At 55.5% G+C, this 27430-nt stretch overlaps 2 protein-coding genes across 2 annotated transcripts; both read right to left on the bottom strand.

The window, feature by feature from the left end:
* Positions 1–1447: 1447 nt before the first annotated feature.
* CDC25A (cell division cycle 25A) lies at positions 1448–13036 on the bottom strand. The gene is made up of 16 exons (XM_084216394.1): positions 12861–13036; positions 11082–11161; positions 9895–9949; positions 9498–9530; positions 9330–9366; positions 8858–8959; positions 8024–8122; positions 7269–7403; positions 6513–6587; positions 5784–5933; positions 5445–5537; positions 4929–4991; positions 4723–4821; positions 3750–3880; positions 3302–3413; positions 1448–1941 (listed from the first exon to the last, which is right to left on the bottom strand). Exons 1-16 carry the CDS (start codon positions 13010–13012, stop codon positions 1801–1803), a joined length of 1557 nt encoding a protein of 518 aa, XP_084072520.1. The 5' UTR covers positions 13013–13036; the 3' UTR covers positions 1448–1800.
* A 1858-nt stretch (positions 13037–14894) lies between these two features.
* On the bottom strand, positions 14895–26376 carry LOC311157756 (uncharacterized protein). Its single transcript, XM_084212678.1, is given in 15 exon segments — positions 14895–15546; positions 16553–16588; positions 16826–16941; positions 17230–17252; positions 17560–17790; positions 18078–18164; positions 19202–19736; positions 22582–23095; positions 23296–23331; positions 23562–23677; positions 23966–23988; positions 24326–24528; positions 24531–24555; positions 24856–24942; positions 25959–26376. Coding segments are annotated over 15 exon segments (2955 nt in total). The 5' UTR covers positions 26367–26376; the 3' UTR covers positions 14895–15031.
* Between the last annotated feature and the right edge of the window lie 1054 nt (positions 26377–27430).

Here is a 27430-nt window from a genome sequence, read left to right as displayed (position 1 = left end):
TTTTGAGTTTGGATCCCGCTTAGATCCCTCTCCCACCCCAGGACTCCCAACATACAGAAGGGGGTGGGCTGGGACATGGACAGGGGGTCTCCTCTGCACCCCTCTGGGGTTTCAGCCATTCCCAATGCCTGCACTGCTGGGACACAGCCACACCACTCACCCCACACCCTGAGCACCAGGAGGGTGGGACAAGGAGAGGAGTGAGGGGAAGTGCAGCTGTGAACCAGGACTGCTGCCATGGTTGTGCTGCAGCTGAGTGACCTTGGAAAGGAGCATCCTGACCCCGGCCAGTGTCCATCTGCTCTTTCTGGACAGGAGGAGGAGTTAAAACACTCCCATGGAGCAACTGTTGGATGGCAGAGTGGGACTGAGAGATCCTGCCCAGCCCTTGTGGTGCTGAGCTGGTGCTTCACCCCTGGCCTGGACCAAAGGGCACTTTTGGGCACTCAGTGACCTTTCCTGACTCTCCAGCACCCCACATCCCCTTCCCAGATTCAGCCCTTCCCAAGGGAATGGAAGAAAATTGCAACCACCACTTCTGATTTAACATTTCATCATCTCCCCATTCAAGAGATTCAGCTCCGAGACAAAACAGCAAATTCCAATTTTTTTTTAAACAAGAAAGCATTCCAAGTTTAATCCTCTTGGGAGCAAAAGGATTAACAGCAGGTTTTAAGAAATAGGTTTCAAAAAAAAGCAAGTTAAAATTCCACATAAGGCACCCCCATTTCAGTTTTTTTTTACATGGATACAACAGAATGAACCAGGAAGTTCCCAGGCACGTGGAGCTTCCCAGGAGCATCTGGAAGTTGGTGTGAGGAAGATGGATTTAGGAGTTGGGGCTGAAGTGACCCCAAGACCAGCAGCAAAGCAGTTTGGGGGGTCTAACACAGCTGAGGAAGTTCTGCTTCCCCCACGGATAAACTCCACCTCCTGCCTTTCCTAACAGATGGAGAGGTGGCCACAGCAAGCCCCAGGGAAGCGGTGTCAGAGTCAGAGCAGCTTCTGGGATCCCTCACAGCCAGGATCTGCTCTGGCAACGTTTCAGGATAAGAACAACAACTCACAGGCTCAGAGGCAGCAGCGACACCGCTGAGAATCCTGGGATCACCCAACTGCTGAAGCCCCTCAGCTCCCAAATCCTCTCCCTCCACCGAAACACCAACTCCTCCAGAACCACCACACACAGCCCATGAAATGAAATGAAACACCCTGGAGTGAACGAGGTGAATGTGATGTTTATGAACAATGAGCAGTTTCCCTTAGATGGGCTCCCAAGGCTTCCTGCAGTGCTGGCCCAGGTGAGAATCCTGAGCCATCATGGAATATTTCCCATTTGCCTTCCCACAATGCTACACAGAACCAAAAACTGCATTGAGAAAAACAATGACCCCCCAATCCCCCCCAGCAGGTCGCCCTGGAGCAGAAACAAGGTTTAAGTACAATCCAACCACAGCGGTATTGGCTTCATTTGACTGTATTTAAATAAAATTAAGCATTTAAAAAATTAACAGGCACTACAATTCCCTGGCAGTGCTGACACCGAGCCCAGGCCCACGAGGCTGTCCCCACCCTCCCTGGGCGAGCTGGGGGTGTCACACAACACAAGAAGCCACAACATTTTCATGAAGCAACGTAACCAAAAGAATCCCAAGGCAGCTCCCAGCCGGAATCCGGCTCGTGGGGCCGAGGTCCAGGTGATCCCAGGGAGGAGACAGCCCAGGGTGTGGGAGCACAGGAACACGTGGCTGTCCCACTGCAGCCCCCAGGCTGGGCAGTCCTTGCAGGTCCCTGCAGCCCTCAGAGCTTCTTGAGCCGACTGTACATCTCCCTCTTGCTCTTCTCCCCGGCCCAGGTCCGGCTCTTGGTGCGGAACCTCTTCAGGTCCTCCTTGAAGTCCTTGTGGTGCATCGGGCGGTAGCTCTGGGGCTCGCAGAAGCTCTGGGGAAACAGGAGCTGGCGTCACCTCAGTGTCACCAGGTGCTGATCCCAGCACCAGCAGCCACTGGAGCAAATGGGGACAGACCCCCCCCTTCCAGGCAGGAGCTCTGTGGCAGACACACAGAGCCCGGGGAGATTCAGGTTACAGCCATCAAAACACGGCCTTTGTGTACAGGGCTCTCATCCCAAATTTCCTGGCAGACAACACACAGGCTGAGCTGGTTGAGAATTCACCTTGCAAAGCACAGACTGGAAGGATGTTCCAGCTCAGTTTTTCGGAGCAGGGTGGTTGATCACAGCAAGGTCGTGGATTCAGGGACCAATGACCACTGCGGGTCCCCTCCAGCCCCGAGCATTCCATGATCCGTGTGCCTAGGGACAGCTCCCGGCTCCCAGGGAGCTGCCCTTGGCTGTCCCGTGCTGCCACCTTGAGGCCTCGGGGCCCTCTCCTCAGGACAACACAAAGTCCACGGGGACACCCCAAACCCCGGGTATCCCTCAGCCAGGGAGGCAGCAGATCGCAGGGAGAGCAAAATCCCAGGCAGCACTGGCTGCCATCGGCTGCAGTGCTGAGAGAGCCCACATCCCACAGGGAAGGAGCTGACAGCCCCATCCAGCTGGCCATGGACAGGCCAGCTATCTCCGACCTCCCAGGGATGACTAGAAGTGTGGGGGCCTGAAGAGCTGAGGCCCATTTGTGTCACAGCAGCAGGACAGAGCCCAGGAGTGCTGGGACCATGGAAATGCTGCAGGAGCAGGAGCCAAGGGCAGGAGAAATCCCAGCCCCAAAGTGCTGGGAAGAGCTGGGGGATGGGTTTTAGTTTCCTTGTCTCAATTAGAGGCTGCAAACTCCAAGCTCGGGTTTTCAATTTTGCTGGTTTAGGACTGTACAAGACCTCAGGTTTCCATTTATTATCCAGCAATTACTATCAAGCCTTGTCTTCTCCCCTGCTCTAAGCAGGCTGAAATCCTTTCTCTGAGTGACAGTTTGTTCTAAAGGGGCAGAAACCACTTCTATTTTACTTGAGACAAGTGGAAAAGCGCTTCAGCTATGGCAGGAAGGCAGCTCCAAGACAGAACAGGCTGAGCTGCTCTGGGAACAGCCCAATGAAAAAGAGAGAGGAGGAAAAGCCCCCCAGCCAAACCACTCTGCCTCAAGGAGAAGTTTGAGTAAGAAGAAATTAATATTGTTTATCTGTGTGTGATAGAGACCATAGAAAGGCTTGGGTTGGAGGAACCTAAAAGGTCTTGTCCCACACCCTGCCATAGGTAGGGACACCTTCCACTGTCCCGGGCTGCTCCAAGTCCCTTCCCACCTGGCCGTGGACACTTCCAGAGATGAGGAATCCATGTTACCCACCTGGCACCTCAAAAAGAAATCCTTGTAGCCCCCCTTGAGCACGTAGAGCTCTGGGTAGTGCAGGTTGGGGTACTCATTGCTCAGCCTGTCCTGCTCCCTCACGAACCGGCACCTGCAGCAGGGAAAATCCCGTGTTATATCCCACATTCACCCAGTAACTCCCAAAGCTGCACCCCAAACCCCCCATCCCTCAAAGGAGGAGCTGGAGCTGCCTGTCAGGGAGAGCCTGGGCAGCCCCACAGCCACAGTTCAGAGGCTTTTCCTTTCCCCTCTGAACATTGCGGTGCTCCAGCCCAGGCCCAGCATGGCTCCTCACCCCCCAGGCTGTGCCAAACCCTGCCAGAGGTGACAAGCACCCCACCAGATGTGCACAGCATGTGGAGCCAGCCCAGTCCCTCCCAGTGCTCCCAGTGCTGTGGGAATGCCTGCCCCAGGGAGAGGAGCTCACATGCGCGGGCCCCGCTCCGAGGAGAACTCGCAGTGGAACACCACGATGACGCGCTTGTCCTCTGACGGCTGGATGGGCTTCTTCAGCAGGAAATTCTGCACCTCCTCCTCCATGTGGAGGTTTATGGCACCCTGCAGGGGCAGAGTCCAAGTTCTGAGTGAGGGGAACAGCCACAAACTCATCCCACTCCTTGGGAACCAATTCTTCATCTGGGTTTGCTGGAGGAGCTCTGGAACCCTCTCCCAGCACAGCTCCAGACCCCACCAGGGCACCAAGGACAGTCTGGAACCCTCTCCCAGCACAGCTCCAGACCCCACCAGGGCACCATGGACAGTCTGGAACCCTCTCCCAGCACAGCTCCAGACCCCACCAGGGCACCATGGACAGTCTGGAACTGGCTCAGTGTGATTCCTCAGCCAGGAATCCCTTCCCCATATCTCATCTGTCCCTGCCCTCTGGCAGCGGGAAGCCATTCCCTGTGTCCTGTCCCTCCATGCTTTGTCCCAAGTCCCTCTCCAGCTCTGCTGGAGCCCCTCTAGGCACTGAAAGGGCTCTAACATCACAAGGTCTGGGTGACCTGTTCCTGGTTATGTTTTACACAGCCGTTTTTCCTTTGAAGTCTGTCATCGATATAAAGTTTAGCATTCCAATTTTAGCCTCCTGAGATATGAGGATGCTGGACACTGAGTGTCACATCCTCCTCAGGAACCTCTGTCACCCTGAGGGCCACAAGTCCTTCCTCTGCTTACAGAGAGCAGAATGTCCCCTCTTCTAAGGGAACAGCCACTTCATGGCCCACATGTGGGCTCAGGGTCCAAACCCAGGCAGTGGGTGAGCATGACAGGATCCCAGAGAGGCCCCTCAGGAATAACATATCCACAGGGCCTTGGATAAAAATCAGCCCCACAGGGCTCCCAGTGACCCCAGGCTGCAGCTTCAGCCCACCTGCGCTGCTCCTATGGGGCCAACATACCTTGATGTGCCCCCCTTCATACTCATAGGGGTATCTACAGTCAATTATCACACACTGCTTGATGAAGCTCTCAAACTTCCCAGTCAGCACAGACACAATCTGAGAAAAAAAGAGCACAAAAACCAGAGTTCAGTTGTTTCAAGCCATTTTTGTGTTGTTCCCCAACCCCCACTAAAGAATTTTTCTGGCTCCCTGGGAGCACTCACCATTTCGGAGTCGATGTATTTTAAATCTTGATGTTTCCCATCGACAGTGTCAAATAAATAACTCTGGAAGAGACAGGATTGAGAAAATTCCAGCTGTGAGTCATGTGGGTGACAGCACAGCATCCAGCAGTTCACTCTCTAACAGACACTCTGCTGGCCAGAACCTCTGCAGGAGTTAAAACTCCTAAGAATGCTAAAATCAGGCACAGGATTTCTTTTTTGGCTCCTACACTAGAGGATTTTATAGGGCTTTAACCACAAATGGATCAGTTTGGGTCCAACCTGGGCCATCCCCTTCTCACCAACAGCCTCTCCTAGGTTGTTTGAAGACCAAAGAATTGTTAAGGCTGGAAAAGACCTCCAAGATCAAGTCCAAAGAAGCAAGGCAGGTTTATGAGGGAACAGAAGAGCCTCTCTAAAGGGAAGTGTTTTTCTGAGCTGGTTTGAGACATCCCCACTAAGAGAGGCCCTTAAAACACTTCATTCAACACTTGGCCAAGGAATCTCTGGAATTACCTTGGAGAAGTCCCCGATAAGGTCCCTCTGGTCACTGTCCAAAATGCTCTCAATCTCTGCTGTGGAGGGCTGGGTCCTCACCAGCTTCAGGCTCTGCAGGACACAGGTCAGACATGTCCCATTCCCTGTTTCCCACAGCTGACAGCTTGGAGTGCACTCCCAAGCCCTGAACTGCCCCCTCAGCTTCCCTGCTCAGGGCAGAGCTCAGGTTCAGGACTGTGGAATTGCTGCCCCAACAATCCACCTGGAAAATCTCCCACCAACCTTCACAAACCAGACCCCGACTCTGCATCTCCCCTCATCAATTCTGTGTCACAAACTGGATGCTGAGCCACCAACCATGGAGTCCTCGGAAGTTCCGGGCAGGCTTTTCCTCTTCTTGCTTTTCCCTGGAGAATTCTCCTCCTGGGATCTCTCCATCCTTTTCTGGGTGGTTCTTCCTGCAATGCTTGACATGGATGAAGAGCCAAACAGCCGGCATCGCTTGGCCTACGAGGGAGGAGAGGAGTTGAGTTGTCCAGCCAAGGCTTATAAAAGAAAATAAACACAACTGAGGCTTTCAGATTATTCCAGACTTGGCCTCATTTAAGGCACCACTACTGCAGAGCAACAGGGGGCTGTTAATCTGAATTATCCAGGCTTTGCATTTCCAGTAACACTTGTTACTGGGGGAGCATGGGGCACCATAAGCAAGATAAAGAGCCAGCAAAGTGCTCTACATCAATTAGCAGCCAATTTATCAGCAGATTAAGGAGCTTTCTGCTGGAGCTCCTTTCCCAGTCTGTTATCAAAGCATCAGGTTACAGCATTCCAGGTGAGTCCCTGCAGAGTGAATTCCACATATGCCAAGATTCTGATAAGGGAAGTCAAGATCTTCTCACATTTATGAAGTGCAAGAAGAAATTCTATTCCTATAAACACCAATTGTTCCACACTGACAAAGTCTGCCAGGTGAACTGCTCCAGAGATAAGGGAATTGCGCAGGGGGTTATGCCAGGGCTTGTTCTGTTCTCAGGGATGCAGAAGACAGTGGGGTCACACAGTCCTGTCCCCTGTGGGGACACTCACCCGACTGTCCGCTCTCCTCATGACCAGCGGCGCCGTCCAGAGACTGGACACGTCCGAGGGCATCTCCTCGTCGTTCTGCAAGAGAGGGAAATCCTGCTCATCCCTCAGCACAGACACGCTGCAGGTACAGCTCCTGCCTGGCTCAGGTGAACCTTCCAGCTGCACTCAGCTGCCAGAGCAGCTGCAGGATTTAACTCCATCATCAGTGCCATTCTTCAGGAAATAATGGAACTGAGCAGGGCCATGCTGGAGAAGGTGAGTTTATCAGTTCATTGATTAACACAGATGAGCCTCCAGGGCTTTAAGCATTTCAAATTCCCTTGGAAGCAGTTTTGTATCTAAGTGGCTCAAAGCAATCACCACCTCTGACTTTTAAGCAAGTTTCTACAGAAAAGTGCCAACTGTTCAAATAATTCCCTTAGTTCTCAAACTAAAAATAATTCACTTGTTCAGACCCCAAACAAATCCCACTGGCTGCACTAGGAAAGAGCATTTATAAGATAAAGACACCCCAGTGTGAGTTAGAAAAGATGATGAGAACTAATTAATCTCCTTGTGTGAGATGTCCCTGCCCATGGCAGGGGATTGGAACTGGATAAGCTTTAAGGTCCCTTCCAACCCAGAGCAGTCTGGGCTTCTGTGACTCCCAAAAACCCAGCGTGGTGCAGCCTGAGCACCCTGACTGCAGCCAGAGCACACCAAACACACCAGGCAGAGCTGATTTGGGGATCTCCACCCCACCCCCTCTGCACACACCTTCAAGTCCTGGTCATCCAGCAGCTCCATGAAGCCATCATCATCCTCACTCTCCGAGGAGGGCAGGGAATGCTGCTGCAGGAAGGCTGCCCTGGAGTTCTCCTGTTCCCCAGAGGCTGTTTCCCCCATGGGCAGCTGAGGGGAGACATAGGGAGTTTTAACAGCATTCCCTCTGCTCCCTGCAGGATGCTGCAGCCAAGGAGGGGCCACCAGGGCTCTCTGCACTCTAGGGAACATGGTGGTTACCCCAGCCCTGAGCTGCAGCATGGGCAGGGATCAGCAGGATTCTGGAAGGGCTGCTGGATCCAGGGAGCTGAGACAAGGCTTGGCCCCCCAGCTCTGTTTCTGTACAATGGTTTTTCAGTTGCTTTTTCTCAACAGGGTATGAATAAGGTAAATTTTCTCCATGGATGCCACACCTGGACACAAAATCCAGCTGCATTTACAGAGTTTGGTTTGTTGTTCCAAATGCATCTGCCTGAACATTCAGTATCAACTTTACTGATCATTTCAATCCAAATCAATGTCCACACTCCCTTCCCTTACTGAGCAGAAACCCAGCTCTGTCCTGACTCCTCTTTCCCAGAACAATGTTTCAAATTTCTCATGAGCCAAAGGTGAGAAGAATTCTCTTATCTGGCAGATAAATAAGTTTTTCCATCTGGCACCTGACTGACATCACCACTTTGGAACCCTGACTTGGTTATTTTGATCCCAGAGCATTAGGTGAGAATTAGTTGAAAAGAACCAAGTACCTGAGCTGGAGATGAATTCTGCCTTGCTCCAGGAACACCCCTTCCATCACGGAAGCCACGAGAAGCTGGTTTGGTTGGCTTCTTGAACTCAAATGATTCCTGAAATAAAAACCAGCAAAATGATCATTTTACCAAAGTTACAAACTCTGTTCAGCTGCTTAGATCCTTTTATCTTTTCAAATTTCTTAAACTGCCCGACATTTTGGATTTAAGCTCCCTGCTGCCAACAGGAATAGGCTGAAGGTGAATGTTTTCAAATTAAAGATGTTACAGCAGTGCTTCATCTAACATAATCCAGCATTTATGCTCTTGGCATCACCTACAGGCTTCAGGGCTTTTCTATTCCTGTCAGTCAATTCTCTGCAGAATAAATAAATCATTCTTGGAGGCAGCCAAAGCTGTGTCCTGACACCTCATCCCCCACACGATTCCCAGCAGCCAGGGCAGACCCAGGACGCTGAATTCAAGAGGAACCAGGGCTCCCCATGGCAGCAGTGGGGATAGCCAGGGGTGACCTCCCCAAACCCCTTCTGGAGGCAGCTCCTGCCCAGAGCAAGCAGATTTTCCTCTGCCACAGCCAGAAAGGAATCAGGGTCAGCGGCACCAAGGCAGAACTGGGCAAAGTCTTCCCAATTTTTATTAACCTGCCAACAGTTTGCAGCCACTCTAATCAGAGCAGCAAGCTCCCTTCAGAAAAACTGAGCTAAAGGTGGTTGTGCCTGAAGAACAGCCTGGCAGGGAATAATTGAAGCCTTTCCCATCACATGTCCTGTGCAGGGATGTGCTAATCCAGCTGTCCCTCCCCTCCCACAGGCATCAGGAAAGAGCACTCACATTTTCCTTATTTTCATCCTGTTCCAAGGGCTGGAAAGCATCAGTGTCCAGAGACTCAGAGTGGCTTCTCTTCAGAGCAGGGCTGGAGCCCAGCAGGCTTTGCTACAACACAGAAGGGCCAGATGAGGACTGTGCATCAGTCCTTGCACAAGCACATTTCAAGCACTAAAGGGGTTAACAAAGACTAGAAAGCCTCTGAATTCAAATTTTGCACAGCCTGTGCAGGAATCCTCTGCTGACATCTTGGTACAGGGACCAAAATGCTTCAGTGCAGCAGCAATGGAGCCACACCACAGAAATTTCACACTAAATTAAGGGAGATTGGGAATTTACAAACTGCAGTTCTGACATTAAGCACCCCAGCAGCTGGTGTTGAAGCCAGAAAATTAACAAGTACTCAACTAAATGCATTCAACCAAAACCATGCTAAAGCCTTTAACATGTATAAAACATCAATCCCACTCTCACTTACTGGCAGGGAATGGATTCTTCTCAAAGGTATTCGAAGGCTACAATGAAAAAGAACCAAAATTTATTTCAACATTTTGCTTTAAAAGGCAGTGACATGAATAGAAATCACCCCACAATTCCATAATCTAAAAGAGACACTGAGGAAGAATTTAAAATAGAATATACTTACTTCAGCCTGCTGGATTTGATTGCTTTCTCAAACCTAAAAGCAAAAGATCAAAGGTTGGACTTGAAGGTCCTAGAGGTCTTTCCCAAATTAAATGGCTCTGTGGTTCTTAAGGCACAGCCTTAAACCAATGTTAAAAGGTGCAATTCAGACAGACCCTGGTGCAGCCCCAGGCTACAGGCAGGTGCCAGTGCCATGTGGTCAGCACAACAGCCTGCTCAGAGGCAGCGCTGCAGGGCCCTGGGCAGGGGCAGGGCCAATCCCAGCATTCCAGCTCTGGAGCACATGGAGAGGTGCAGCAGGGAAGCCCCAGTGCACTGTGCCAGCAGAGGAAAACCCTGCCCAGGCCTCAGCAGCCCAGGTTTGTTAACGAGGCCAGGTTTGGCACAGGGGCACTCACATGTCCTCCATGGTGTCGTGTGAGCTCGCAGGGCCAGGAGAATCCAAAGCCAAACCTGCAGAGGAGACAGATTTCGCACTGATTTATACCCAGGGAGTATCACACACTGCTACAGATTTCCACAGAAAGACCCAGGAAATCCATGTGCAAAGTCCCACTGGCAGCCTGACCTCAGTGCAGAATAGAAAGGAGTTACAGCCACTCCCCACCGTGGGGTTTGCCTGTGGATCATCAAGTGCCAGTGCCTGAGAACTTAAAAACGCCCCCCAAGCCCTGCCTGGGCTGTCACGTGGAACAGAGTGCTGGCACCCAGCATGGAATACTCTTTTTATTCTCTCACACACACCTTAATAAACAATTTAGTCCTTCAGGGTTTTTTTTTTAAGCTATGTTTTTAGTTACACCTATGAAGAAATTTTGGGCTCATTCCCAGAAATAAGCAGTCAAAAGGCCCTTCTGAATGTCCTGGAATTACCAGGAAGCACTTCAGAAGCACAAAGCAAGCACAGCTTTATAGCCCCAGAGCATTTCAGACACATCCAGAGTCACTCCAGCACTGACTCCTGAGGAGCCACAGAAAGCGAGGCTTTAGCAAGGCTGGTTGCTCTGTCCTGCTCAGTGGTTTGTAAGCTGTACTCGTGCTTTAGCACTTCACAAAGGTCTTTTTTAGCCTGAAAGTGCCCTCAAAATGGGGCTAAATCCAGGTGGAAACAGTGATTTCCCTCAGCTGGAGCAATGAAGCACCAGAAAGAATCTACAAGTTATGGGGTGAGAGCTTATTTCATTTTCAGTGATAAAACATCTCGTGTGAAAAACAGGAAATCCTCACAGGAAGTACCAGAACTGAGGGGTTTCAGATCATCAACCAGCTCTTGTAACAGGAGAACACAGGACAGAGCCACTCAGTGGCACAGTGTGGGTTTAAAGAGAGAAAACACAGCGAGGACTTGTGTTCCCTCCCTACTGCTCACAGTCTCCAGGACAATTAAAGAAAAAAAAATTATTTTACATATATATATATATATATATCCACAGCCCAAACCCTGAGCTGCAGTGGTGTCCTGGGGGCATTTTCCACCTGCCTCCCTCCTTCCAAGGGCCAGTTCTCTCTCCAAAGCCCAGGTGCCATGTAGAAGTGCATTGCTTTCCAACCCCTAATCAGTATTTGTTAATTGAGGCAGCCCTACCTGAGTCTGTGGACTCTGAAGAGGCTGATCTGTGCAATCCATTTTTGGTTCCCATGTCTTGGTCCAGGTTTTCACGCTGCCTGGAAAGGAAAGCTTGGGATTTAGTTTAAAAGCAAGAAACACAACACTGCAGGTAGGTACAGCACAGGTGGGCATCACCTGGATTCCTCCCAGAGCCCAGTTATCCTTCCTGGAACAGAAATCCTCTCTTTGGCAGCCACCCCTTTAATACAGGTTTTGCATAGAGAAAATTGCCAGATTTCTAATTCAAACCCATTTTGATAAATAGTTACCTTCCAATTTTTGTGTTATCTGCTCAACCTCAGTGCTGAGAGAGAAGAAAATCATATGGAGCCCCACATATATAAGGGAAAAGCTACTTGAGTGAGTCTACAGCACATGGTTAATTAAAAAAAAAAAAAAAAAAAAAGTAGCCAGGGCTACAAAGTCAAAAGTCTGAATAACTTCCAAGGGGGGCACTGCCAATGGTCTGCAGGAATCCCAGGAATCTGAAGGAAGGAAGGACCATAAAGCAGGTGGTGGCAGAAATGAAAGAAAATCAACAAATAAAACCCAGGAGGGTCATTGAGACCTGAGTGGGCCAGGACAAAACAGGAGCCACACAAGGGAGGAACTGTGGGAATAATGGGATTAGAGGAGTTCACAGAGCAGCAAAATGGAGCAGCTGTGGCTGCAGTTTGGGGAACGGGAGCAGCTGCAGAGCACAGACTGCAGCACCTGGGACACAGCAGAGAGCAGGAACAGGGCTGGGATGGAACAGGGCAGGCAGGAGGACACGGAGGGGACACAAAGGGATTTGTGGGAGACAGGGAAGGCCAGGGAAGGGCTCCCGAGGGAGGGGGATGCCCAGAGCAGAACCGGGGCAGGGGGAAGGTGTCCCAGAGCGTGCATCCCTGTGGGATGGGGCAGGAGGAGAGAACGGAGGGAGGCACCAGCAAAGGGGTGGGGGACACTCAGGGACGCATGGAGGTTTGCAGGGTGGGTGGGCGTGGGGAGAAGGAACAGCTGCGGGAGGCGCCGTTTCTGGGGGAAGGGCTGGGAGAAGGGGGGCTGCAGGCCCGGGCTGGAGCCTGGGGAGGGCGGCGGCAAGGGGAGCGGGCAGGAGGAGCCCTCAGTGCCGCACTGCCGGGGGGAGAAGGGCACTAGCAGAGCCCCGAGGCCTCCCCTGGGGGCTGGGGGAAAGGAAAAGGAGGGATCCACGAGGCCTCGCTGTGTGCTGGGGCTGAGGGCAGAGGAGCACCCCGAGGCCTGCCTTCGGGAAGGGGGGGACGCGGAAGGAAATGAGAGCTCTCCTGGGAGCTGGCAGGGGCAGCAGGGAGCAGAGACGCTCCGGAGGGCCTGGGGAAGGGGGTGTTAAAGGACATGGCTGGGGCTTTGGGGCTTCAGAGGGGCATGAAGGCATCCCAGGGGGGCTGGGGTTTTTCTTTTGTGGGGGGCGGGCGGGAATTCCAAAAGGCTTCACTGCGCGGGAGGGAATTCCGGGGGTGGATGGGACGGAAGGAAAACGACTCCAGGAGGCCTTGGGGGTTTTGTATATGGGGGAGCCTCCCTAGGCCTCGCTTCGGGTCCGGGAGGGGGAAGAAAACGTTCTGGAGAGGGGACAAAGTGCCCGGGAGGGCTCGTAGGGATGGCGGAAAGGAGAAGGAAGCTCTCTTGGTGCGGGAGGAAGAAGCGGGAGGTAAAGCCTCCAAACCTCGCTTTTTCTGGGGGGATCAGGACAGCGGCGAGGAAAAGGAGAGGGCCCGGGCCCCGACTCACCCGCGCCCCAGCTGCTCCATGGTGAGGCGGAGGTCCGAGACAGGCGAGAGCTCATCCTGAAAGAGCGCCTTGACCACGGCAGGCGAGGCAGGGGACGGCGGCGAGAGAAGCAGGAGGCGGCGGCGGTGGGAAGCGCTCGGGGTGGGATCCATCGGAGGGGGAACGGGAATCCAGCGCAGCCGTCCCGTCCCTGCCGTCAGCGCGGCCGCCGCAGCGTTTTGACCCCAACCGGTACCCGTCGCCCGCTCCGAAGCTGGCGCCAAACCGCGGCTCAGCCAATCAGCGCGCGGAGCCCCGCGGGGGGCGGGTTGTTTTTTTTCAAACCTCCCCTCCCACCGCGCGCGCCCCGGCCAGTAGGAACGGCGACGCCGCGGCCAGGCCCCGCCCACGGCTGTTGCTTGGCGTCGCTGTGGACCAATAGAAAAGCCGGAAATCCAAGGCGGGGGGAAAGCCCGCCAGTGCGGGAGGAAGACTACATTTCCCAGTATCCCTAGCAGGCGCGCCGCTGTATCGCTCTCTGCATTGCATGCTGGGGAATGTAGTTCCCGGCTTACAGCGGCGCCGCTTTACCGCCATGTTTCCGGCCGTCTCCCTTTAGCCTGGGCGTGAGGGGAAAATGGGGAACATGAAGGAAAAAAGGCAAAATTCAGCAGATAACACCGCCTCGCTGAGACAAAGAGCCCTTCTCATATCATTTCTCCTCAGAGAGCACTTCCCACATAATTTCTCATCAAAAGAGCTCTCCATGAGAACAAAAGCCACTTTATGAGGTGTTTGGTGAGCGGCTGGGGAAATAAGGCAGTGCACATCCCTGCGACACCAGGATGGGGTTCACGGAGAGATGAGCAGGAGAAGGGAGACTTGACAGTTCCCCACTTGTACTCTACATAAACTCTTTAGGACACACAGCTTCTCCTGAGCTGGGGTTGTCACATCTTGCTGTCAAGCCTCTGGCAAATCCTCTGCCATGTCTCTCTGGTGGTTCCAGAGGCTGCGGTGTCCAGCTGATGGCTTTGGATCCGGGGGATCTCCAGGACACCACCCACAAGCCGTGTTGCTCTGCCTGGGCCCTGCCGGTCACACAATGCCGGTTCCTGCATTAGACAGCGGGGTGTCTGCTCCTTCCCCGGCACGCCAGATCGCACAGACCGCCCTCACACCCGGCTCCTGCTGCTCTTCCAGGTGCCCTCACCCCTGCTATCGCTCCTTGAACATTTTCCTTTTTACAAACTTTTTGAGCAGTTATCACCACTAATGGACAAGGCATTTGATAAGGCATCACTAATGGATAAGGCATTGGGATTGTGGGTTCTGTCCCATCTGGGGTGCCAGAACTGAGGCCTTCTGAAGGTTGACCTACAACAGAAGCTAGACAAAGTTAAAGTTGGGATTTATTAAAAGGCCTTAATAGCTACATCTTGGGGGGTAGCCTGGCCAGGGATGCACCCAAGATGGACCCAAAATGGTCACAAAATGGATGAGCTCACAAGGTCTCTCACTTATAAGTTCTGCTCCATTTGAATATTGGAGTTAATTGTCCAATTATAGCTTTAGGTTGTACAGTTGCATGCTCCTTGTTTTTCTCTCTTCAATTCACTGTTTATACTTTTTGGGCCTGGACCTTGTATGCTTGGTCTCAAGCTAGGAAAGGATTGTTTTGTCTACCTACCCTGTGAAGAGAACTTCCTAACACTTAACATGAAGTTCAGAGCTACACACCAAAGTAGCACAGAATCCAAAAAATATGAAAGCTAAACCTCAAGGCATCATTACCAGCTTGTGGCTCCAGCCTGGCTTCCTGAGTGCAGGGTGGCTGCATCCTCCAGCCCAGCCGCCACCAGCCCTGCAGTGCTGCCAAAGGCTGGCATGGACAATCAGAGCCTCTTCCCTCCTCCCCCCCAGTGATTCTGTGGCCTCAGTGCCCACAGGGAGAGGTAGGACACCCTCACCATGGCATCTAGCCAGGATGGCAGCACGCAGACAGCCCCAGGCAGGACAGCACTTCTTTAATGCTCCAAAGGACTTAGCGGGAGGAGATGCAGAAATTGCAGAGGATCCAGCCCAGGCAGAGTTGCAGTGAGGCTGCAGTGTGATGCCGTGTCATTCCCACAGCTCCTCCCTGCTCAGCTGGCCAAGGGCACGGGCAGGGGCCCGGCAGCCATCCCACCCTGTCAGTCACACACCCAGATGACAGTATCTCCTGAGCAGACCCAAAAATATGGGAAGACTTTCTCAGTGAAGGTGGCCTCCAATTGCAAGATCTGTGTCATGTCCTTTGTGTTGTAGAAGGTCACCCGGCCCATTTCATAGTCCAAGCAGACCCTGATCCTCTGGAGTTTTTCCCTCAGTGTCAGCACCTCAGAGGTCATGGAGACTGCTCTGTACTGGCCCCTCCAGTCCACTTGCAGGCCCCAGACCTTCTCAGATCTGTGCAGGTTGAGCAGCTCCTTCCTTGGCACAGACTCCAGGGCCACCCCCACAGCCCAGTAGCCCTCTTCACTGACCTCCACCTCCCAGTAATGTCTCCCAGACGTGAACCCCTGGGAGCCCAAGACACTGAAGCTGATTGTGAACCTCTTGGGGGTGTCAGGGAGGTTTTGTTCTTCACTTCTGAACCAGACTGTTTTGCGGTCCCGCGAGAGGATCAGACAAGGATGTGCCGTCTGTGGGTCCAGCGTCACCTGCTCTAATGGGTGACAGAAATATCAGTCTCTGCCTGCTGAGAAGAGAACCAGCACCTCTCCACCACCCTGCACCACAGGACTGGCACATGTCCTGGGAGCACAACGGGCAGTCCTGCAGCCCCCTGGGGTGGCATGGGACACGGGACCCTTACTGTCCCCACGCTGGCACCTGAGGTTGAACAGATGCTCCCTGAGGCAGGACTGAGCCAGGCAGTGTCCCCACACGCAGGGGACAGACAGGATGGGCTTTGCTAAACCTGCTCCCAGGTCTGCTGGATATTACAGCCTGTGGGGAGCAGTGCATGCCGTGGCTGTGAGCAGGCACTGCTGCAAGGCAGGAGGGGCCAGGCCAGTCCCTGCTCCTGTGACAAGGGCTCACCCAGCTCAGACCCCTGCTCTGCCGAGCAAGCAGGCAACCTCGCTCCACAGCCGGAGCTCCCCGTGCACCAGGGATGTTCTGCTGCCATCCTGTGGCCATCCCATAAGGCCACACAGCTGTCACTGTGCAGTGTCACCAGCCCAGACCCTCCGCCAAACACACTCCTCCCAGGACGGAAGGGGGGAAACGGAGGCACGACTGTCCTGTGCTCAAGTGCATCACCCCAAAAACAGAGAGTGTGGAGAGCGGCCTCAGCACAAATGGTGCCAGCCACACCTCAGCCTAGCAATGCTGCATCATGTGGGCCCTGAGCACCTGCAAAAAGCACTTCTGATCATGCCTAAATGCCAGCTAAAATCATGTACAGCCCTTCTGCTTAACTGGGCACACCTGACACGGCCTCCTGCTGTCCTGGCCCTGGCCTGGCGTCACAGGACAGGATCCCTGGCAATGCCTGGCACAAGGACAGACCTGGATTTCTATAGCAGGCGTAGTCACAACAATAGGAGTCAGCTCTAGACAGATGCTGGGTTTAGATGTGCTGTGAGCCCATCTCTGCACCAAGGACATGAGGACACTCATCCTGGAAAGCTTTTCCCCCTCAGTTGTGCTCAGCAGCTCCAGCTTACCCTTTATATCCCAGTCTATCTCACGCCACAGGTTCACTGGAAGAAGGAAAGGAAGATGCATGAGTGTGTCTCCTGTGGCACCTTTCCTGCTCCCCATCAGGGCAGCAAGGCAGATGGGGAGCCCCAGGCTCCAGCAAAGCCCATCTCGGGGATGGTTCCCATCTGCAGCAGCCGTTTTGCTCCTGAGCCCCAGGCAGAGGCACCAGGCAGTGAGCATTTCCCACTGCCAGCCAAGGCCAGGGGAAGCACAGCACACAGCCAGCAGGCCTTTACCTTTGAATTCAGCCACCATGTCCACGACCCACTGACTCTTCTCAGAGAGGCTCTGAATGCTCTTCTGCAGCTCTGGGGAAACTGGCTCTGGGATCGGAGCCTTGGCTGCCTCACAGCTGAGGGGAATAACAGGGAGAGGAGCTCAGAGCCCAGCCACCACCAGGGCCAGGAGGGAATCAGGGAAACCCCTGCAGCCACAGAGCCCAGGGCAGCCGTGTCCCTGCTGTCAGAACAGGAACCCCATCTTTAGGAGGGGTGCAAGGGCCTCTGGTTCCTGGTAACATCCCATGAAATCCCAAATACCCAGCGGGGCAAACCACCTCCTTCCCGGCTCCTGCAGCGCTCCCAAAGCTCTGCCCAAGGGAGCTGAGCAGGAGGAGAGGGACACCCAGCCTGTTTCATACCTGCTCAGGATTTTGCCAACATCCTGCAAGAGACAAAACACAGGTGAGCTGTGGCACTGCCGAGGGACAGGGAGCTGCAGTGGCTGCCCAGCCTTGCGAACCAAGTTAAGGGGGCTGGGGCTCAGCCCACACCTCATCCCAACCCTCCCTTCCCTCAGGGCCCTGACCAACAGAGGGCACAGCACAGTGTCACATCACAGGGTCAGTGTCACAGTGTCACAGCACAGTGTCCCACCATTACACCGGGCTCCACAGTGATGCAGAGGGTGCCAGGTGGGTGTCCCCAGCCCCAGCAGGGGTCACAGTGCCCAGGGGCTGATGCTGCCTCACCATGAGGAACTCGACTGCTGGCTGGTCCTGCTTCTCCTGGATCTGAGCAATCACCGTGTCCAGCAGCGACTGCCTCTCCAAAACCGAGGCTCTGTATTCCTCACTCTTATTGACCAGCTCCAGGAACTTCTGCTCCAGCTGGGCCAAGAGGATCTTCTTCTGGTCCTCCATGCATTGCTGCAGCTCCTCAAAGGTCTTGGGCACACGCTGCAACTCCCACATCACTGTCATCTGCATGGCACCACATGGAGGCCCTGAGCCCACCCAGGCTCCGGCTGCCTCCGCAGGGACACGGCGGCTGCAGAGAGGGGGCGAGGGGAACAGAACTTTGGAACAGGAACAGCAGGAAGAACAGAGAGGGGTGGCAAGTCTGGATGCTGATGGGCCCAAGGAGGCCATATGGGATGGACAGAGAAAAGAACGGTTAGAAGATAAGTATATATGGGGAGAGGGAAAGATGGGACATTCCTGGGGAGCCAGGTGGCTGAGCAATGGGGGGCATGGAGAGGAACACACACCTGCAGGTCTTTATTTCTCTGGTCTCCTCTGCTCTTCAAGTTTTCCTTGTGTTCTTGTAAAGAAAGCAGGTTTCTCTCGAGTGTCTTCTGTAGCAGAGATTAAACAAACGGCATTTTTAGTAATTTTGGAGTGACATTAACAGGAGGGAGATGGTGTCACCAAACAACCCCTGCGGGGACTACCCCAATCTGAGGAGTCACTGGGGGTGACCCCTGAGTGTGTGGGAGTGAGTTTTGAGCTCAGAGGCAGCACCCACCTCTCCAAACTCACTTCAGTCAGGCTGGGGAGATCCCCATCCACAGCACTTATGGCCAGAAACATTTCTGGAATAACTTCATTTGGAAACCCTGGAGCTTGTGTTTCTTTAAATTGTTTCTTAATTAGAAAAAAGAATTCTAAACATAGCAAGTATGATTTCTGGGAAGAGGTTTGCAGTGACAGTAGCAGGGACTCAGACACACCCCATAAATTTGCTGGAGTATTAACAAACTCCTCATGCTCTGAGGCATCTCCTGCGTTGCAGTGAGCCGAGACCCCAGCCCGCACTGGGGGGGAAGAGGCCTGGATGGGGACATTTGGGGCACATGGGGACCCAGAGGGGCGAGCAGTGAGCGGGACCTGGGCTCCTGCGTGGGCTGGGGCCAGGCGATGGGAGAAGCAGCAGCCCCAGCAGGGTGGGGTACAGCAGCCCAAGCTGGCAGCCAGACAGGGACCCCAGGCAGCAGCCGGCAGAGGGCCCACGGTCCGTGGCTGGCCAGGGACACGGCCCAAGCTGTGCGTGGAGGGGAAGCAGAGCCGTGCCCTGAGGGAAGCCCAGACCCCGCTCAGAGGAGACCCAGCCGTGCATGGAGAACAGCCAGACCCACACCCAGAGGAGCTCATGCCCAGAGCAGCCCCCAGACTGTCCTTGAAGGGAGCCCAGATGTGTGCCCGGACAGGACACGGAGCTGTGCCCACAGGGGACCCCAGCCTGTCCCCGAGGGACCCCAACCCCTGCTGGAGAGGATCCGCACCTGTGGCCGGAGGGGACCCCGATCTGTGCCCCTCGGCCGCCCCACCCGGGCCAGCCGAGGCCCCCGGCCCCTCCCCAAGCCCCGGCCCCTCTCGCGGCGCCGCCCCGTACCCGCAGATCCCGGGCGGCCTCTTCGGCTGTGCGGACACGGTGCCGGCGGTGCTCGGGCTCGTACTGGCAGAAAGCGCAGACCAGGGCGGCGCAGGGCTCGCAGAACAGCGCCAGGGGCTTGCCGTGCTGGGGGCACCGCGGCTGCGCCGCCACCTCTTCCAGGGACCGGGCCAGCCCGGTCATGTTGCCCAGGGCGCGGTTGGGGCGCAGCGAGCCCGGTTCCACCGGGGCGCGGCACTGCGGGCAGGGGGAGCGGTGCGGGGGGTCCCCCATCACGACCGCCAGGCACTGCCTGCAGAAGCTGTGCCCGCACGCCGTGAGCACGGGCTGCTCGAACAAATCCAGGCATAACGGGCAGGTGGCCTCGGCCACCAGCTGCTCTCGCAGAGCCAGCAGCTCCTCAGCCATTTCCGCGACGGACGGGAACGGACGGGAAGGAGCCGAGGCGGGGCCGGGCCGGGGCCTTCCCCCGCGGCACAGTCCGCGCGATACGGCAGGCGCCTGCTTGCTCGGCGCGTAGCGCTGCCAGCGCCCGCTTTAATGTTTAAATTCCTATAGTCATCAATAAGCTGGAACGCATCCAGCCTGGCTCGGCCGTGGCGGCGGCTCAGAGATACGGAGCAGAAATCCCATCTCCAGGCCTTGCACTGTGTCCTGGTGTGACTTTATAATGCTCATATTCCTATTCGTCCCTGTCGCTCAGAAATAAATTGTCCGTATTTAGGATTGGTTCTGAGAGCAAAGAGGGGGTAAGAAGAAGAAGAAGAGGCGTGTACTTTGTTTTCAGAAAACTGCGCTCTCTCCTCCATATTCGTGCTGCAGGACGATTTTGTCTCCAGCACGAACAGGCAGCGGGACAGAGCTCTCCTTTGCTTTTAGTTACTTTTAGCTAGTTGAGGCAGAGAAGATCCCAGGACTGTGGCTTTTTTTCCCTTTTTCTTTGGAGCTGTTTAAACCTGCTCTGGACTGAACACACAGAAGAGCGCCGGCAGCTCACACCTGTGGCCCATCAGACCAGGCCTGACCGCAGCATTTCCAGCACTGGAGGGACTGATGAGAGATTAAGTGAACCAAGCTACAGTTCACAAAGGGGACTTTCTGAGTTTGTCATCTCTTTTGGAGTAGGTTTTATTGGTGAATATGGTTAATTATTTGTGCTGGTGAATTGTTTGCCTGTTAAATAAACATTTCTTTCAACTTTTCTCCAAGGAAATCCTTTTTCTCCACCAGTTGAGGGAGGGGCCGCTTGAATTTGCCTCCCAGGGGGAAACCCTTTAAAGGTTTTTCTCCCAAAATCGTCCTAAACCAGGACACGATGCGATCCTTCCCGAGGCCCGACTCCAGCCGGCCGCCTTAGTGCGGTTTGCAGGGATTGTGTCGGGGCGGCAGCTGCGCCCTGAGGGAGCCCATGGTGATCGTGCGCTGCCTCCCCGCGCCGCCGGCCCGGCCTGCCCGCCCGAAATCCCCCCACGCCCCGACTGCTCCGGCCACGAGGGCTGCGGCTCCATCCTCGCAGCGCACGGCTCCGGCGCCTCTCCCGGTGTGTCCTGCACTCTCAGCCCGGCTCCAAAGCACAGGCACAGGCACTGCCAGCCTGGCCACACCTGGCACTGCGGGGGACAGCCAGGCTAGAACAGGCACCTCAGCTGGTTCATTGCCAATAAAAAGCTGAATTCATCCATTTTTAGGAAGATAAAACGACTCTGCCAGGTCCGTGTCGCTGCCAGTGTGACAGACACGAGCCACGGAGAACCAGAACCAGTTCTGCTTTTCATTTCCTCCTTCCCCATACTTGCATCCAGTCCTGGGGAGGGGGATGCAGGGAGGCTGCTGAGGGACACAGGGCTGCGTCCAGGCCCTCCTGTCCTGCCCCTACACCTCCCTCCCAGGACATCAGCCCCACCACCATGAAAACAGCACTTTTCATGGAATCCCAGCATGGTTTGGGTGGGAAGGGACCTCCAAGCTCATCTTGTTCCACTTCCCTGGAAGGGCAGGAACACCTTCCACTATCCCCGGGTGCTCAAAGCCTCATCCAGCCTTGCCAGCTTACAGAGACTGAAGTGTCAACTCCTGTCAAACAGCACGCCCTAACCTGAAACCCCAAACTTCTTCCAGGGAGTTGCAGGCACCACCCCAGCAGTGGGAAGACAGGAACCTTGGCAGGAGCCTGTGGATATGATATTCTGCTCAGAGAGAGAGAAAGCTAGATAAGCTTTCCTATGAATTTGGTCTGGAAATTTTAGGGAGGCAGAGAGAAAGAATGATAAACAAATGGTAACTTATCTGCAGTTGCTGTTCCTAACAAGTTGTTTTTCTCATACAGATGTTTAGTGAAGGGTGTCTTAATTAGCCAATCATGTGAAATGTGTTTATTAAATGAGCAACCAGGTCCACCTGTAGCAGACCATTGTATAAAAGAAGGGGTTCAATAAATGCCGGGATTTTAGCTTCTTAACCTCCAACCCAGCTTCTGTGACATCCCTGACTCAATGGGGACAGAAGCCTCCCCAGGCAGCCCCAGAAGCTCCCAGGCACAGCAATGAGCAGGTGGTGGCTCTAAAGAATAAAGCAGGGATTTATTACAAGGCCTCAGTGGATTCACCTTGGGCAGTACAAGAGACCAGCCAGGGCTGCACCCAAGATGAACCAAAGTGGTCACAAAAAGGATGAGCACTCACACTTTTATAAGTGTGGTCTTACGCCTTTATAAGTTCTGCTCCATTTGAATATTGGAGTTAATTGTCCAATTATAGCTTTAGGTTGTACAGTTGCATGCTCCTTGTTTTTCTCTCTTCAATTCACTGTTTATACTTTTTGGGCCTGGACCTTGTATGCTTGGTCTCAAGCTAGGAAAGGATTGTTTTGTTTACCTACCCTGTGAAGAGAACTTCCTAACACTTAACATGAAGTTCAGAGCTACACACCAAAGTAGCACAGAATCCAAAAAATATGAAAGCTAAAACTCAAGGCATCATTACCAGCTTGTGGCTCCAGCCTGGCTTCCTGAGTGCAGGGTGGCTGCATTCTCCAGCCCAGCTGCCACCAGCCCTGCAGTGCTGCCAAAGGCTGGCATGGACAATCAGAGCCTCTTCCCTCCTCCCCCCCAGTGATTCTGTGGCCTCAGTGCCCACAGGGAGAGGTAGGACACCCTCACCATGGCATCTAGCCAGGATGGCAGCACGCAGACAGCCCCAGGCAGGACAGCACTTCTTTAATGCTCCAAAGGACTTAGCGGGAGGAGATGCAGAAATTGCAGAGGATCCAGCCCAGGCAGAGTTGCAGTGAAGCTGCAGTGTGATGCCGTGTCATTCCCACAGCTCCTCCCTGCTCAGCTGGCCAAGGGCACGGGCAGGGGCCCGGCAGCCATCCCACCCTGTCAGTCACACACCCAGATGACAGTATCTCCTGAGCAGACCCAAAAGTACGGGAAGACTTTCTCAGTGAAGATGGCCTCAAACTGCAAGATCTGTGTCATGTCCTTTGTGTTGTAGAAGGTCACTCGGCCCATTTCATAATCCAGGCAGACCCTGATCCTCTGGAGTTTTTCCCTGAGTGTCAGCACCTCAGAGGTCATGGAGACTGCTCTGTACTGGCCATCCTCGTCCAGTCGCAGCCGCCAGACCTTCTCAGATCTGTGCAGGTGGAGAGGTTCCTTCCTTGGCACAGACTCCAGGGCCACCCCCACAGCCCAGCAGACCCCTTTCCCAACCTCCACCTCCCAGTAATGTCTCCCAGACGTGAACCCCTGGGTGCCCAAGACACTGCAGCTGCATGTGAACCTCTTGGGGGTGTCAGGGAGGTTTTGTCCTTCACTTCTGACCCAGACTCGTTTGCGGTCCCGTGAGAGGATCAGGCGAGGGTGTGCCGTCCGTGGGTCCAGCGTCACCTGCTCTAATGGGTGACAGAAACATCAGTCTGTGCCTGCCAAGAGAACCAGCACCTCTCCACCACCCTGCACCATAGGACTGGCAGATGCTCTAGACAGATGCTGGGTTTAGATGTGCTGTGAGCCCATCTCTGCACCAAGGACATGAGGACACTCATCCTGGAAAGCTTTTCCCCCTCAGTTGTGCTCAGCAGCTCCAGCTTACCCTTTATATCCCAGTCTATCTCACGCCACAGGTTCACTGGAAGAAGGAAAGGAAGATGCATGAGTGTGTCTCCTGTGGCACCTTTCCTGCCCCCCATCAGGGCAGCAAGGCAGATGGGGAGCCCCCGGCTCCAGCAAAGCCCATCCCGGGGATGGTTCCCATCTGCAGCAGCCGTTTTGCTCCTGAGCCGAGGCACCAGGCAGTGAGCATTTCCCACTGCCAGCCAAGGCCAGGGGAAGCACAGCACACAGCCAGCAGGCCTTTACCTTTGAATTCAGCCACCATGTCCACGACCCACTGACTCTTCTCAGAGAGGCTCTGAATGCTCTTCTGCAGCTCTGGGGAAACTGGCTCTGGGATCGGAGCCTTGGCTGCCTCACAGCTGAGGGGAATAACAGGGAGAGGAGCTCAGAGCCCAGCCACCACCAGGGCCAGGAGGGAATCAGGGAAACCCCTGCAGCCACAGAGCCCAGGGCAGCCGTGTCCCTGCTGTCAGAACAGGAACTCCATCTTTAGGAGGGGTGCAAGGGCCTCTGGTTCCTGGTAACATCCCATGAAATCCCAAATACCCAGCGGGGCAAACCACCTCCTTCCTGGCTCCTGCAGTGCTCCCAAAGCTCTGCCCAAGGGAGCTGAGCAGGAGGAGAGGGACACTCAGCCTGTTTCATACCTGCTCAGGATTTTGCCAACATCCTGCAAGAGAGAAAACACAGGTGAGCTGTGGCACTGCCGAGGGACAGGGAGCTGCAGTGGCTGCCCAGCCTTGCGAACCAGGTTAAGGGGGCTGGGGCTCAGCCCACACCTCATCCCAACCCTCCCTTCCCTCAGGGCCCTGACCAACAGAGGGCACAGCACAGGGGTCAGTGTCACAGTGTCACAGCATGGTGTCAGAGTGCCACAGAATGGTGTCACAGTGTCACAGCACAGTGTCCCACAATGGCCCCGGCCTGCACCATGATGCAGAGGGTGCCAGGTGGGTGTCCCCAGCCCCAGCAGGGGTCACAGTGCCCAGGGGCTGATGCTGCCTCACCATGAGGAACTCGACTGCCGGCTGGTCCTGCTTCTCCTGGATCTGAGCAAGCACCGTGTCCAGCAGCGACTGCCTCTCCAAAACCCTGGATGTGTATTCATCAGTCTTATTGACCAGCTCCTGGGACATCTGCTCCAGCTGGGCCAGCAGGGTCTTCTTCTGATCCTCCAGGTACTGCTGCAGCTCCTCAAGGTCTTGGGCACGCGCTGCAACTCCCACATCACCGCCTTCTGCAAGGCACCACACGGAGGCCCTGAGCCCACCCAGGCTCCGGCTGCCTCCGCAGGGACACGGCGGCTGCAGAGAGGGGGCAAGGATCACACAGGAGGAGAACAGAACTTTGGAAGAGGAACAGCAGGAAGAACAGAGAGGGGTGGCAAGTCTGGATGCTGATGGGCCCAAGGAGGCCATATGGGATGGACAGAGAAAAGAACGGTTAGGAGATAAATATATATGGGGAGAGGGAAAGATGGGACATTCCTGGGGAGCCAGGTGGCTGAGCAATGGGGGGCATGGAGAGGAACACACACCTGCAGGTCTTCACTTTTCTGGTCTCCCCTGCTCTTCAATTTTTCCTTCTCTTCTTGTAGAGAAAGCAGGTTTCTCTCGAGTGTCTTCTGTAGCAAAGATTAAACAAACGGCATTTTTGGTAATTTTGAAGTGACATTAACAAGAGGGAGATGATGTCACCAAACAACCCCCCTTGGGACTATCCCAATCTGAAGAGTCACTGGGGGTGACCCCTGAGTGTGTGGGAGTGAGTTTTGAGCTCAGAGGCAGCACCCACCTCTCCAAACTCACTTCAGTCAGGCTGGGGAGATCCCCATCCACAGCACTTATGGCCAGAAACATTTCTGGAATAACTTCATTTGGAAACCCTGGAGCTTGTGTTTCTTTAAATTGTTTTTTAATTAGAAAAAAGAATTCTAAACATAGCAAGTATGATTTCTGGGAAGAGGTTTGCAGTGACAGTAGCAGGGACTCAGACACACCCCATAAATTTGCTGGAGTATTAACAAACTCCTCATGCTCTGAGGCATCTCCTGCGTTGCAGTGAGCCGAGACCCCAGCCCACACTGTGGGGGAAGAGGCCTGGATGGGGACATTTGGGGCACATGGGGACCCAGAGGGGCGAGCAGTGAGAGGGACCTGGGCTCCTGCGTGGGCTGGGGCCAGGCGATGGGAGAAGCAGCAGCCCCAGCAGGGTGGGGTACAGCAGCCCAAGCTGGCAGCCAGACAGGGACCCCAGGCAGCAGCCGGCGGAGGGCCCACGGTCCGTGGCTGGCCAGGGACACGGCCCAAGCTGTGCGTGGAGGGGAAGCAGAGCCGTGCCCTGAGGGAAGCCCAGACCCCGCTCAGAGGAGACCCAGCCGTGCATGGAGAACAGCCAGACCCACACCCAGAGGAGCTCATGCCCAGAGCAGCCCCCAGACTGTCCTTGAAGGGAGCCCAGATGTGTGCCCGGACAGGACACGGAGCTGTGCCCACAGGGGACCCCAGCCCCTGCTGGAGAGGATCCGCACCTGCGGCCGGAGGGGACCCCGATCTGTGCCCCTCGGCCGCCCCACCCGGGCCAGCCGAGGCCCCCGGCCCCTCCCCAAGCCCCGGCCCCTCTCGCGGCGCCGCCCCGTACCCGCAGATCCCGGGCGGCCTCTTCGGCGGGGCGGACACGGTGCCGGCGGTGCTCGGGCTCGTCCCTGCAGGGCGCACAGAGCAGGGCGGCGCAGGGCTCGCAGAACAGCGCCAGGGGCTTGCCGTGCTGGGGGCACCGCGGCCCCGCTCCCACCTCTTCCAGGGATCGGACGACTTCCGCCAGGTCGCCCAGGGCGCGGTTGGGGCGCAGCGAGCCCGGTTCCACCGGGGCGCGGCACTGCGGGCAGGGGGAGCGGTGCGGGGGGTCCCCCATCACGCCCGCCATGCACTGTCCGCAGAAGCTGTGCCCGCACGCCGTGAGCACGGGCTCCCTGAACAATTCCAGACAAATCGAGCAGGTGGCCTGGAACAAGAGCCGCTCGCGCAGAGCCAGCACCACTTCAGCCATGGCCGCAAACAGCGGGAATCGGACGGAAGGGGCCGCGGCCGCGGCGGGGCCGGGCCAAGGCGCGACGGGAATGGGCTGGGCTGGGGGCCGGGAATGGGCCTGGATGTGAGTGTGTGTGTATGAGTGTGCGCGTGTGTGTGCGCATCCATATCATTGCATGTGTGGCGTGTCACACCGTGTGCACTCCCGTATCACTGTCAGTGTGTCTGAGTTTGCCTCGGTGTGTGTGCCTGTGTGCGTGGAAGTGTCCCCGTCTCTCCCGGAGCGTATTCCTGTGCCTGGATCTCACACACACGCGTGTCCGTGTCCATGGGCGTGTGTGCAAGCAAGGGAGGGGCTAGCAGGAAAGCCCCGGGGGACACGGGCACGGGGCCGCTGTGTGCGCTGCGTGTGGCCGTGTTTGCAGCCCACGGGAGCGGGGACGCGGCAGCGGCCGCGGAAAGGGAGGGCTGGGGTAAGTGCGAGTGTGAGAATGATCATGAATGTGAATATGAGTGTGAGTGCCAGCGGGAGTGTGAGTGCAACTGTGAGCACAAGCCTTCATCCCAGCCTTCCCCCAGGGTGCAGCCGGCACGGTGCTGCCAGCACCCGCGGATAATGGGGATGTTTAAATCAGTTGAACCGTTAATAACCTAGCCGGGAGCTTCGCCCCGGCCCGGCCCCGATGGCGAGGTGGAGCGGCGGGCGGGAGCCCCTTCCCCACGCCGTGCCCCGCGATCCTTCCCGAGGCCCGGCTCCAGCCGGAGCCGCTCCCGTCCAGCCGGGCTGCCTTAGAGCGGTTTGCAGGGATTGTGTCGCGGCGGCAGCTGCGCCCTGAGGGAGCCCATGGTGATCGTGCGCTGCCTCCCCGCGCCGCCGGCCCGGCCTGCCCGCCCGAAATCCCCCCAAGCCCCGACTGCTCCGGCCACGAGGGCTGCGGCTCCATCCCCGCAGCGCACGGCTCCGGCGCCTCTCCCGGTGTGTCCTGCACTCTCAGCCCGGCTCCAAAGCACCCACAGAGCAGCAGCAGCAGCAGCAGCGCTGAGGGAAGCAGAGCCCCTCGAGCTGCCTGGTGCTTCTCGGCC

This window comes from Fringilla coelebs, assembly GCF_963513975.1.
Source record: "Fringilla coelebs genome assembly, chromosome: 1".
In the NCBI taxonomy this organism is placed as follows: Eukaryota; Metazoa; Chordata; class Aves; order Passeriformes; family Fringillidae; genus Fringilla; species Fringilla coelebs.
Note: the sequence above shows the minus strand (reverse complement) of the source record. Positions and strands in the feature narration are given on the sequence as shown.